The sequence below is a fragment of the Beta vulgaris genome, chromosome 3 (genome assembly GCF_026745355.1).
Source record: "Beta vulgaris subsp. vulgaris cultivar EL10 chromosome 3, EL10.2, whole genome shotgun sequence".
NCBI classification, from domain to species: Eukaryota; Viridiplantae; Streptophyta; class Magnoliopsida; order Caryophyllales; family Amaranthaceae; genus Beta; species Beta vulgaris.
In genome coordinates, this window is record NC_079204.1 from 8,358,124 (window position 1) to 8,371,405 (window position 13,282).

Genomic DNA, 13,282 nt, shown 5'->3' on the forward strand with positions numbered 1-13,282 from the left:
AGTTTATTAACTATATTGAATTTTAATTTGGAATGAAAATGATAATGGGTTTAATGAAGATGTTGCTGGGAAATAATTACTAGAAATTGGGATAAAAGTCTCAATAGTAAATGATACTTGCTCTATTTTGAAGTGTTTTCTTTTAATTGCACTAATTTTATTTTTGACAAAAAATTTAGGGCTATTTTATCTTTTTACCCTTATTTCACTTATTCCTGAATCCAATTAATTTCCAAATAAGTGGACAAATGGATCTATTCTTCTTCTCTCTCCTCTTTCTCAAAATTTACACAAAATTAAATAATGTAATTTAGAAAAAATCTACTTCCTCCGTTTCAATTTATTTGTGACATTTTCTATTTTAGGAAGTTTCAATTTAGTTGTGACAATTTCATTTTGGATAATAACTTATTTCTATCTCTCTCCTATCACATGAGACCCTTTTATTTTCTTTCTTTATCTCTTTCCTCTTTAAAAATTGACTAAAAACCCGTAATTTTAAAAATATTATTACAACTAAATTAAAATGGAGGAAGTAATTAAAATCAAACAGATACACCAATTGTCCAACCAAACATATTCGACTTATGTTACGCAAGCCAGCCCGCACATATAGCCATGACCCATGTGTAAAGCCCATAAGGACCATTTCGGAAATACACACCACAAAAAAGGCCAAAAACAATAATTTGTGACTAACTTCACACATCTCAAGAACAGAAAAAGGCCACGACCCACCAAAAAAAAACGTCAATTCTAATTCTAATAATATCCCATTGGTTAATCCTCCTTTAGGTGGCGTCTGCAACCACCCACCACACCACCACCTGTCACCGGCTCACCGCCAACTAAAAAACACTCTCTTTCCACCTTACCACAATTACCAAACTACCCCTCACCATTACCGAATTACCAAACTTATTTTAAATGCTGCAATTGCAAACCCCTTTATTAGTGAATGAGTCATGTCTGACTTGTACTACCACTCTTACTACTACTTTTTATAAACTCCAACAAACAATTCCATACTTGGTTTTTTCACCATTTTCTGCATCAAACACCAAAAAGTTTGGAAAATCAGGAGAGAGAAACTTCAACAACAACAACAAGAACAACAATAGTAGTAGTATTACTATTAGTGGAAGAAGCAGAGTTGTTAGGGCAATGCCGTCTACTTGTTCATCCTCCATTGAAGCAGCTCGTGGTGGCAATATTCGTAATTTTAAGCATACTGAGGCCTCTTTTCTTGCTTCTCTTATGCCGAAGAGAGAGATTGCTGCTGATAAGTTTCTTGATGCTCATCCTCACTTTGACGGTCGCGGTGTCCTTATTGCTATCTTCGGTACTCATTTTCTCTCTCCTCTTTTCGATTTTTTTTGTTGTTGATTGATCGATTATTTTGTTGTTGTTGTTGTTATGATGCATGAGGATTAATATATGATATTAATCAATGATTGCTAATCATGCAATTGATTTTTTTAGTATTATATGATGATTTGTTTAGATGAACTTTTAGCGTGTTTGATGAGTATCGATTTTAAGTTGCTTTTTGTGAAAATATGATGATTTTTGAATCTCTGATTGCTGGAACATGAAATTATTAGTTCGTGTTGCGTAAAGTAGGTTATGATTTGAAATAGGAAAAGTAGAGACATTATATTACTAATTGTAAATTTGTAACTTGTGATTAGAGCTCGTATTTACGTTATAACGATTTCTGTGTTTTTCTTGTTAATTGATCGATTATTTTGTTGTTTTTGTTGTTGTTATTGTGATGCATGAGGATTACTATATGATATTAATCAATGATTGCTAGTCATGCAATTGATTTTTTTTTAAGTATTATATTATGATTTGTTTATTTGCGATTTTTTTTTTTGAAGAAAGTTTTTGTGTTTGATGAGTATTGATTTTAGTTGTTTTTTGTGAAAATATGATGATTTTTTGAATCTCTGAGTGCTGGAACATGAAATGATTAGTTCGCAATGCATAAAGTAGGTTATGATTTGAAATAGGAAAAGCAGAGACATTATATTACTAATTGTAAATTTGTCAGTGATAACTGATAACTTGTGATTAGAGCTCGTATTTAAGTTATAACGATTTCTGTGTTTTTCTTGTTAATTGATCGATTATTTTGTTGTTGTTGTCGTTGTGATGCACGAGGATTACTACATGGTAGTAATCAATGATTGCTAATCGTACAATTGATTTTTTTTGAAGTATTATATTATGATTTTTTTATTTGTGATTTTTTTTGACTGTGTTTTATGAGTATTGATTTTAGCTGATGATTTTTTGAATTTCTGATTTGATTGCTGGAGCATGAAATGATTAGTTCGCGTTGCGAAAAGTAGGTTATGATCTGGAATAGGAAAATCAGAGACATTACATTACTAATTGTAAATTTGTAAGTGATAGCCTGTTGATTAGAGGTCGTTTTTAAGTTATAACGACAGCGATTTGTTTATTTGTAGCCAATCTTAGCATTTCACTATTGTTACTCTCTTCACCTTGACCTAGTGGATAATTGTAATATTGTTGCGACTCGCGACTCCTATGATTAACAAAGGTATTTGAAAGGAAAAGAAAGGAACTTCGAAGGGAACATTCTACTTTCCAATGTTTGGTTCATAAAAACATTATAAGTGATAAAAATGGAAGGAAGTGGAAGGAAAGCCTCGTTGCAAAATTTTTATTTTCCTTTCCTTCCAAAATTGGAGGAATTAGGGAGGAAAGAAAAAACTTAAACGAAACATGGGAAATTAAGGTTTTTTCCCTTTCTTTTCTCTTCCGTTTCTTTCTCTTCCTTCCCTTTCCTATCCTTTACTAAAAACGAACCAGACATGCGGTAAAACACAATCTTAAGAAGTTTACTTGTGAATCACTATTATTCATAGAAGATGTGACAACTAGTTCAAGCATCTCAAAGTCGTTTGTGCGACTATAATATTTATGGATGAGGGAGTATTTGTGAAGTTTGAATTGGCTGCTTATTGCATGATGGTTTATTGTTCTTGAGTTCTGATGCGTTTTGTTAGATTATGCTCCCTAGCGAAGGCAGGAGGCGAGCCACTGTGAATTTATTCAAATTGAACCTTTTTAAGTACTACCATTTTCATCCCCTCAAAAAAATAAGAAGTACTACCATTTTCATTTATTGACATTGGATGGCTGTGTATATTTAGATTCCGGGGTGGACCCTGCTGCTGCTGGTTTACAAGTAACATCTGATGGGAAGCCAAAGATTTTGGATGTCCTTGACTGGTATATCTAACCTCTCTTGATGCAAATGATGAATATACTTAGACTGATATGTTTTTACTTTGTGCACTTTGTAACTGTCAAATTCTTTTTTATGGACAAAATGGTCACCTTTTTCTGATCAATACTTCAACGCTATAAATTAGTTGAACTAGATTTTTAATTTTTTTTAAATGTTTTTGCATTCTTTTTCAACTTAGCTAATGAATTATACCTTTCTTCTACATATTCTCAGTACTGGTAGTGGGGATGTTGACACATCCACTGTGGTGAAGGCTGACGAGGATGGCTGCATTTGTGGAGCTTCAGGTTGGTTATTTATATTTCTGACTTGTAAATTTTGTGATGTGATGGAACAGCTTCTGCTAAGCTTACATACCCATTCACATTATATTTTTGGATAGGTTTTAAAGCTGGTGTACCTTGTGTAAACATGTTCCATGAGTAGTGTTTTTTTTTTTTCCCATGCTTCTGTGCGTACAAATGTGGTTGTGTGTTCGAAAAGAAATTTCAGTGTTTCTGCTTTTTACATATCTGTAATTTTTACTGTTCCTGTTATTCATATAGTCGAAGTAAGAAAAAAATCGACCTTAATTGGTGATTTATATATGAGGCAATATAGTCATGTGAGATTTTGTTTGATTCGTTTAATAGTATACTTTCAAAATTTGAACCTTTTATGTTTTATGCTATTATTGAATTAAAGATGTTAATAGTCGAATATGTGCATTACCCTCAAAAAAGAAGAAGTCAAAGGCGTGCATTGGTGACTGCGGAAAAAGCAAGCAATTGGATTGAAAAACTACAGAGAGAGTACACTATCTCAATATCTACGTGATGTTTGCCTTGTGATATATTGATGATTATTGCATTCTTTTACTGTATGCATGAATCGTCCCAACTTCCAAGTTCTAGTGATTGACTGATTGTATGAAGAACAATGTTTAAGATGTTACTCTGGCACAAGACATTCTACTGTGGAAATGAAAAACTGCTGCATGTACATGAGTATGTGGCATTTTCAAAACAATGATGCTTAGAGGCGAAACCAGAAAATTTTCTTGGAGAGTGAGCCAAAGTTTTATTTTTCCAAATTTATATTGGGGACCAAGTAAAACTTTTACCTTTTTTTCTTAATATGAAAAGAATCAGCAATTTCGACATTAATTTCAAAAAAATTCAAAAATGGGGGGGTGGGGATTCCACCCTCCCTGGTCCAACCCTGCTTGATGGAAAACAAACTAATTAGTTTCTATGATTTAATGATGTGAATATTTTCTAGTACTTAGTTCCTAGTAACTTCTTATACTATAATACTGCATATTCTTTGTTTCTAGTTTACTTTATTTACTAAAATATCTTTTTTTGATCCTCTAAAATGGATGTCTTTTGATCATCATTCATCTTTATGCTGTTCTAGAGTTCATAGACATCTGACACTTTCAGAGATAATAGCCTTCAAGATGATCTTTTCTTTAACCATTTCATCATTCTAGTCATTCTATGGTACCATGTGTGGACACCAGGAACTTCCTCTATTAACTTCGCACTCTAAGTGTTCCTATAATATCATTATAAATCCCACATCCACCACGCGTGGGTTTTCTGTTGAAGACTTTCGATTCAAGTAGTGCTTTCTATAATGATGTTATATTTAATATCTTTCTGCTGGATGTCAATGTAAATAGGAGCACAGCTGGTAGTGAATTCCTCGTGGAAGAATCCTTCTGGGGAGTGGCATGTGGGTTGTAAACTGGTTTATGAGCTGTTTACTAAAGATCTAACATCCCGTTTGAAGGTAATGCCTGAACGGAGCCTTTTATATTATACAATCTCTTTCTTATTTTTGGTATCTAGTGAAATTTAGGTTTCAGTTCTCTGCATCCTGTTGTTTTATGATTTAGTGTAAAAACATCTTTGTTGTGGACAGAAAGAAAAGAGGAAAATTTGGGATGAAAAGAATCAGGAGGCAATTGCTGAAGCTGTAACTAACCTCACAGAATTTGATCAGGTGCTTTCTTGAAACTTTTTCATTGTCATTTGTTCTACAGGGTTCGGTCGTTAGTCTAGTCTTTACACACCATATGAGCTTCACTTTGTCTTGACAGGGCTCGAAAGGCTCTTTTTTCAATAATTTAAAATTTAATATGCAGTTGTATATAGACCTCAACCACCCCCTCTTTCCCACCCTCCACAGTCACCCCCAATAAAAAAATCTCAAAATCCTGCTTCGTATGTCTATTTTCTAGTTCCATGCTCTTTATTGTTCCTCCCATGAAAAGTAATTTTGAGACTATTTTATTTCATTTGCTAGAAATCAAGTGAAGGAACCAATAATGTTAAAGAGCATGGTAAAATCTACTATACGGGTAAATTCCATGTGAAGGATATATAGCTGCTTCGAGAAGCTAGTGGGGGATTGTGAAGCCTCTGACTTCACATTTTCCCATTTGCTATATGATATTAGATGCTTCTATGTTTATTCTGCTTTGTTCTCTATTGTGTGTACAAGTTTTGTGTTTGGGGTTAATCAGCTGGTCATAGCTCTTATTACAGAAACATACTAAGGTGGAAGATCCACACCTGAAAAGGTTGCGTGAAGACCTCCAGAGTAAGATAGACTTCCTACAAAAGCTAGCTAATGTAAGAATTGTCTCTTTGTTTTCTTTTATACTTTATAAAGTTATATTTCCCTTTTGATTTGACATTGGAAGTATCCAGAGCTACGATGACAAAGGACCTGTTATCGATGCTGTTGTATGGAATGATGGGGAGGTATGGAGGGTTGCTCTTGACACTCAAAGCTTTGAGGATGAACCAGACAAGGGGAAACTTGCAGATTTTGTTCCCCTCACAAACTATAGGTATTCATCTTTGTTTTTCTCTGACTATATGTGGGATCGATTTACACAGAGGGCAATAACTTTTTATTTTATGTTGTATTCTTTTCGATAAAGAGAGATTGTATCTATGGATTGTGGGTGGATCGTAGACGGCACTAAATGCTTTCTAGGTTACTTGTATTTACCACTGAGTGCTTGTTGCATTGACTATTTGGAAATAGTTGGTCCTAAAACATCCTCATTAATGAGCTCTTTGGGAAGTTTCCTAGAAGATCTTTATCCTAAGATCACTCCAAGCCAGTCTAGTAAGCTTTCGTAAAGGTAGGTTTGCTAGTATAAGTAGTCGTAATATCTTTTTAATCAACCTTTTGACCTTCGTTAGGGTGTACGTACATCCTCGCATAGGGTCTATTTCATGGTGTTAAATCTTGGATTGAGTCATGATCGCAATAATGGTTGCAAAAGCTTTCCCAGGCAAGATGGTTTGCCACCGTTGTGGTCTTATATATAAGTTGGAGTAAGCTCAAAAACTTTACAATGTGGTCACAATGTGGCCGAGATATAATACAATGGACTGCTTCCTCGTGCTTCTTTGTAGTTGATTGGCTTATGTGTACCTTTCACATGTGATTAAGCCTCAATATCTTCCTCCAGTAGATATCCCTTTAGAGTCTCCTATGACCTATCCATAGTTTAAGCTCATATCGCTTGATCATTTTGATGCCATTTGAAATGCCTCAATTTTCTTCTAAACAGTGGTAGCAAATACTTACTGCTTGCAAACCAATCAAATGTCTTCCTACCCTACTTTGTCCTCACTCATGCACGTCATGGTAATATCTCATAGGAGCTCATACATCCTAAAACTATTCCTAACCAATTATGCTAAGTGTTGAGTAGCTCGATACATAGGCTTTTGAATACAAATCCGTGCCCAATAATGCATGAGATACCCTTGAGTTTTGAGAATCCAATTATGTGCATTAAGGTTTGTAAAAAATCCACTATATACCCTTAATAATTACTCCCTTCGTTTTCTGAAGTTCTACTCATTTATTGTACATGCAGTATTTTAGGCAATAGGAGAGAGAGCATACTTTTTGGGTCCACTTGTATTAAACAAATAGATAGCACTGGGTCCACTTACATTATATAAATATAAATAGCAAACAAAAGTGGGCCATAGGCCAATGAACTAATAATATTTCTTTTGCCAATTCAGGAATAAGAACTTCACACAACGGACTAAAATGAAAAGTGAGTAAATTTTACAGAACGGAAGGAGTATTAAACATATAAACATGGTTAATTAACCCATCAAACAGTAAGTCAGAATTCCAAAATGAGTTATTCTCAGTGTTAGCATCACCCCTTTAACTGATCTTTTGCAATCTGGTTTATACCTCGAAGGGGTAATTGACGACATTGTTTTTTTTATCTTTATTAGTTATTAAGGGTATACGGTGGATACGTTATGTAAAAGATTCAAAGACCTTTTACTCAAGAATAAGAAGAAATAAAAGAACAGAAGAGATAGGAGAGAGTAGAGATAGATTGTATATTAGGCAAAATAAGAAGCATTCGAGTGGCTTCCATCACTCCCAAACAACCAAGGTAAGACTAAATTTCTCGATGCCTTCTCACTCTCAATACGACGGTATTCATACTACTCAAGTGTACTATTTTCTCTCGCTTAATCATTTCTCTATTTGTTGATTCTACCCACGTCCATGGTGCCGGAGGTGCCACCTTTTTGCTGCAGACCCAAACTTCAAAATAACCAACCGTGACATCATTCATTCCCACAGGTTGCCTTTGTTGTGAAATGCTAAACTTACCCTTGTTCTGCCGCCTAGCATAAGTGAACTTGAGTGGGGGTTTGTTTAGGCCCAACGAGTTTGTTACGATACCCGTCCCCCAAACTTTTACCTTGTCCTCAAGGTGAAAGGAAAGGAAAGGAATTGATGGCGAAGAATGTCATAATCTTCCTAAGTAGCCTCCTCCTCCCTTGGAAGATTCTGCCATTTGATGAGCACCTCTTTAGGAGAAGTACCTCGGAGTCGCAATAATGCCTCAGGACTAGCATGTATTTCCATCTGGCCGTGAGTTCAGGTGGCATATGGACTGCAGGGGGGAGTGGCTCCTTGATACGCTTGAGTTGGGAGACATGGAAAATTGGATGAATACGGGACTGAGGTGGAAGTGTAAGCCTATAGGCAACCTTGCTTACCCTCTGTTCAACCAAGTAAGGCCCATAGAAACGTTGGGATAGCTTTTCGAAAACCTCAACGAGCCAAGGATTGTTGCCTATAGGGTTGTAGGCGAATTAACACCCAATCTCCCACCACAAATTCTTCATTAGTGCGCTTTTTATCTGCCCAAACTTTCTGCCTTTGTTGGGCTTTCAACATATTCATGCGGAGCTTGTCTAACACTGCATCCCTTAGTTGCAATTGCTCTTCCAAAGTATCCACGGGTTTCCTCCCCTTCCCTATCTTGATATGGTGGGTCACGTCCATAGATTGCCTTAAAGGGTGACATGGAGGTCGAAAGGTGAGGTGAGGTATTATAGGAGTACTCAGCCCACATCAACCATTTGGCCCATTGTCTGAGGGTGCTCATTGATATAGAACCTTAGGTAAGTCTCCAAGCTCTTGTTGACAATCTCCGTTTGACCATCACTTTGGGGGTGATAGGCCGTAAATCAATTCAATTGGGTGCCTCGCAAAAGAAATAATTCCCTCCAAAAGATGCTCAAGAACACCTTATCTTGATCTGGAACAATTGAGCTTAGGAACCCATGAAGACGAACTACTTCCTTTAAGAAGTGGGCAGCCACACTTTGAGTGTAGGGGTGAGATAAGCCAATAAAACGAGCATACTTGGACAAACGATCCACCACCACTAAAACTGAGTTTATCCCTTGTGAACGTGGTAGCCCCTCGATGAAATCCATAGGGATTTCCTTCGAAACCTTTGCGGGTAGTGAAAGTGGCTGAAGTAACCCAACCGGGCTGGTGTTTAGAGCTTTTGTTGTTGGCACACCGAACAACCTTGGACATGCTTGGCTACCTCCTTTCGCATCCCCACCCAATACCATTTCACAGCCAATCTGAGGTAATTTTTTAATTCACCAGCGCACCCTCCTATCGGTGAGTCATGTTACTCGTATAGGAGAGCACGAGAGAGAGGAATTGGCGGGAATCATAATGCTCCCCTTGTAGAGCTGCTTACCATCAACAACTACTTATGCAGCTGTCCCCCCTCATCTATCTCTTGTTTTAATCGCCGAATAAATGGGTCCCCTGCAATGTTGGCCTTAATCTGCTCCCACTATTGATGTATTTAATCTTCTAAAAGACTAAATTACAAGTGTGGAAGCTAACAGAATTAAAGGATAGTACTTAGTTGATTTCCGATAAAGAATTTAATCACCATGAATATCAAACTAAGGGTTGGATAGGCTTTTATGTCAATTCCATAAAGAATTTAATCACCAAGAATAACATAAAAGGTTCGAATTGTTTGATTAGCATAAAGGCAAAGCCACCAACTAAACAAAACAAAACTGGATAGTACTTAGTTTATTCAATGATAAAGGCTAAGCCACCACAAGGAATAAATCTAAGGGTTTTGAATGCGTAAAGGCTAAGCCACCAGCACTCAAGAAGATTTGGGTAAACACTCAAACTCACAAAATTATTATTCACCATCTAAATTCGAACTACATAGACTCTATTTATACTAGTTTAATTATGCTAATCCTAGTAGGAAAGAAATAACCTAATGCTACTAGGAAAACATAATAAACTATAACCCTAATAGGCTTAGGACAAGTCCCTAAGTCCTAAATTCTCTAGACTCTTTGAATCATGTAAAATCCATCGTTTTAAGAACGTAGGCAAAACCATGATTCCTAATACAAGTAGAACTAGGAAAGCAATAAAGATATGAGTTCTAACATAACTAGAACTCTACACACTTCTATTTGACATCATGCCTCAAGAGTATCCAAGAACAAGTAACCACATCATCTCATGCATCAACTATATCCCACAAACACTCTCCATATTACCCAGTTCAACACCCAAACTTTTGCGAGAGAGAGCGCCCGCCACCTTATTGGAGGCTCCGAGATTGTAATGAATCTCAAATTTATACCCCATGAGTTTACTCAACCATTTTTGGTATTCCATACCCACTACATGTTGCTCCATAAGAAACTTGAGGCTTTTTTGATCCGTTCGTATAAAAAAGTTTCGGCCCATCAAGGGTGCCATTTATGTACAACAAGCACAATGGCCATTTACTCTTTCTCATAAATGGACTTGGCCCTCAAACCCAAATTATGACTGAAGAAGGCCATGGGGTGTTGAATTTGCAAGAGAACCGCCCCAAGACCATGTTGTGAAGCATCTGTTTTCCAACACAACAGACTGTTGGAAATTGGGCATAGCCAATACCGGGGCCGATGTCATAGCTTTCTTTAGGCTCTGGAAAGCCTCTGTATCCCACTTGAAGCTATCCTTCTTGAGCTCGGCAGTTAGGGGTAAAGCAATCTTCGAGTAGTTGGCCACAAACTTTCGATAATAACCTTTGAGACCTAAAAACCTACGCAACTCCCTCAAACTCCGAGGTAATGGCCAAGCTATAATCTAACATAGCTGCCACTTTTTCTTTATCCGTCGCCACCCCTTGCGTTGAGATTACATGCCCCAGATACGCCACCTTCGCTCGCCCAAAAATTCACATTTTTCCTAATTGGCGTACAATGGATGTGAGGCCAAGGTTTGCGGCACCAAACTCACATGTTCATAGTGTTTGTTCTCATTTTCACTATACACTAAAATATCATCGAAAAAGACTAGAACAAATTTTCAAAGGAAGGGTTTGAATACCTTGTTCATTAAGGATTGGAAGGCAGCGGGGGCGTTGGTGATCCCGAATGGCATGACGAGAAACTCATAGTGACCTTCGTGGGTGCGAAAGGCCGTTTTGGAAATATCACTCTCCTTGACCCGAATTTGGTGGTAACCGGACTTCAAGTCCAGTTTGGTGAAGACTTGATACCCATGAAGCTCGTCCAACAATTCATTTATCACTGGGATCGGGGGTATTTGTTGGGTAAGGTGGCCCAGTTGAGAGCCCTGTAATCCACACAAAACCTCCACAATCCGTCCCTTTTTTTGACCAATAGAAGCGGACTGGAGAATGGACTGATTGAAGGTCTTATAATTCCGGCTTGAAGCATCTCCGACACTAACTTCTCTATTTCAACTTTTTGGTGTTGAGGGTACCAGTTAGGTCATGCCCCTGCCCCAACAAAATCGCATGCTCTCTCCCTCTTTGCGTGGGCAGCCCTTGAGGCATGTGGAAAACCTGTTGGTATTGAGTCACAGTAGGCCGTAGGTAGGAAGGAATTCCCTTTTCAGTCACTATGGCAGTCCCTTCTTCCTTCTGCATGTGGTCCAATTCAACCAAGATTCCCCCTCCCTCTTTCCTCAACACTCTTATCATGGCTTTGAGAGACACCCTCCCAGGTCCTCCCCCACCTTGAATTTCATTGTTTGTTGCTTCCAATTAGTCAACGTAGTCCCTAACTGTTCCAACCATTGCATCCCAAGAATAATATCCGAACTCCCTAAGGCCAAGGGTAGGAAGTTCTCACAAATTCGGATTCCGTGTACCTCCACCACCACTATCCTGCATTCCCCCGTTCCATGAATGGCCTCGCCATTACCGAACGACACCCCGAATCCCCTGGTAGGGCTGACCGGAAATGGGAGATGCGCCACCGTGGCTAAGGAGATAAAATTAAGGGCCGCTGCAGGGTCGACCATAATTACCACTTCTTCACCCCCAACCATAGGGGTACGCTGCGCTTCAAAACGCGAGGCTACATCGCGCATTCTTTAAAAGCTTTGAGATTCCTTGTGATATTGTTGGCAATGAAGCTCATGAAAGTCCCTTTAAGAAAATTCTATAACTATGAATGATGAATCTGAGTGTTACATGTATTATAACTCGAGAATCGCAACTATCTTGTTGCCAAGCTACCTGGTACTAGGGATGGGCATGGGTCCAGGACCCTACCCGGACCCTGTTGGATCCGACCCTAATTTAACGGTCTGGGTCCAACTTTTTTAAGACCCTAAGGGTCCGGGTCTGGGTCCAAGTAAATTTTTTAGGGTCCGGGTCTTAAAGTTTTGGACCCAGACCCTACCCAGACCCGACCCTTAGACCCTAAACTTATCTAATATATACATTTTAACTTTTTTTTGAAAAAACAAACTGATTTTCTAAAAGACTAAAACCTAAACTAAAACACCAAAACACCCATTCTAAACTCTTATGTAAGTTTGTTTATTTCGTTTTTTTTTCAGTTTGTATGTTTGTGTTTTTGTTTCGTTTTTTTTTCCAGTTTATATATAGTGTGAGTTTTGTTTCGTTTTTTTTTTTTCAGTTTATAAGTTTGTGTTTGTTTTTGTTTCATTTTTTTCAATTTATATGTTTGTGTTTGTTTCATGCGATTTTTTGTGTTTGTTTCATGCGAATTTCAGATGATTATTGATATTAATAATGCTGAAAATTTAGCAAAATAAAAAATTTAGGCCTGGACCCTCCAGACCCTCTAGACCCTCCAGACCCTCTAGACCCTCCAGACCCTAAGGGTCCGGGTCAGGGTCCAATTTTTTCAGACCCTTAGGGTCCGGGTCCGGGTCTGCAAAAATATTTAGGGTCCGGGTCTAGGGTCCAGCTGAACCCGACCCATACCCTACCCAGCTACCCTTGCCCATCCCTACCTGGTACACATCCTCACGGGTTGCAGTCCCAAGTGCTAGCATTTTTACAACGTATGTTGTCCAGAGGGGTCATTCTGATAAAATGTGTAACTTACCATCTACAGGTTACTTAAAACTAAGCACACTTATCTTAGCATATGGGTTTTTGTAAAGAAAAGTGCATTTTTTTTGTAGTACCATCAAGTCCTTTTAATTCAAAATACCATCATAATCTCCATCAAAAAATTTGTACCACATTAAGAGGTCAAAAAGTCTTCTAAAAGAAAGTTGATGAAAAATATATTGTATCCTGAGATGGGATTTTTTTTTTGAAAGACGTGAAAAGAAGCAAGAACCGCTACTCTATCCATTATAGACTCTCTCCATGCAATT

The 13,282-nt window shown here is 37.7% G+C and overlaps 1 protein-coding gene across 1 annotated transcript in view; it reads left to right on the top strand.

Annotated features, from left to right (window-relative positions):
- The first annotated feature begins 778 nt into the window (after positions 1-778).
- The window catches only part of LOC104888547 (tripeptidyl-peptidase 2), a 29,610-nt gene continuing 17,106 nt past the window's right edge, over positions 779-13,282 (top strand). The window contains exons 1-7 of the mRNA XM_010673567.4: positions 779-1,342; positions 3,189-3,267; positions 3,500-3,573; positions 4,953-5,062; positions 5,195-5,275; positions 5,821-5,907; positions 5,986-6,128. Coding sequence (XP_010671869.2) covers positions 928-1,342; positions 3,189-3,267; positions 3,500-3,573; positions 4,953-5,062; positions 5,195-5,275; positions 5,821-5,907; positions 5,986-6,128 — 989 coding nt within the window. The 5' untranslated portion in view covers positions 779-927. The remainder of the gene's footprint in view (positions 1,343-3,188; positions 3,268-3,499; positions 3,574-4,952; positions 5,063-5,194; positions 5,276-5,820; positions 5,908-5,985; positions 6,129-13,282) is intronic.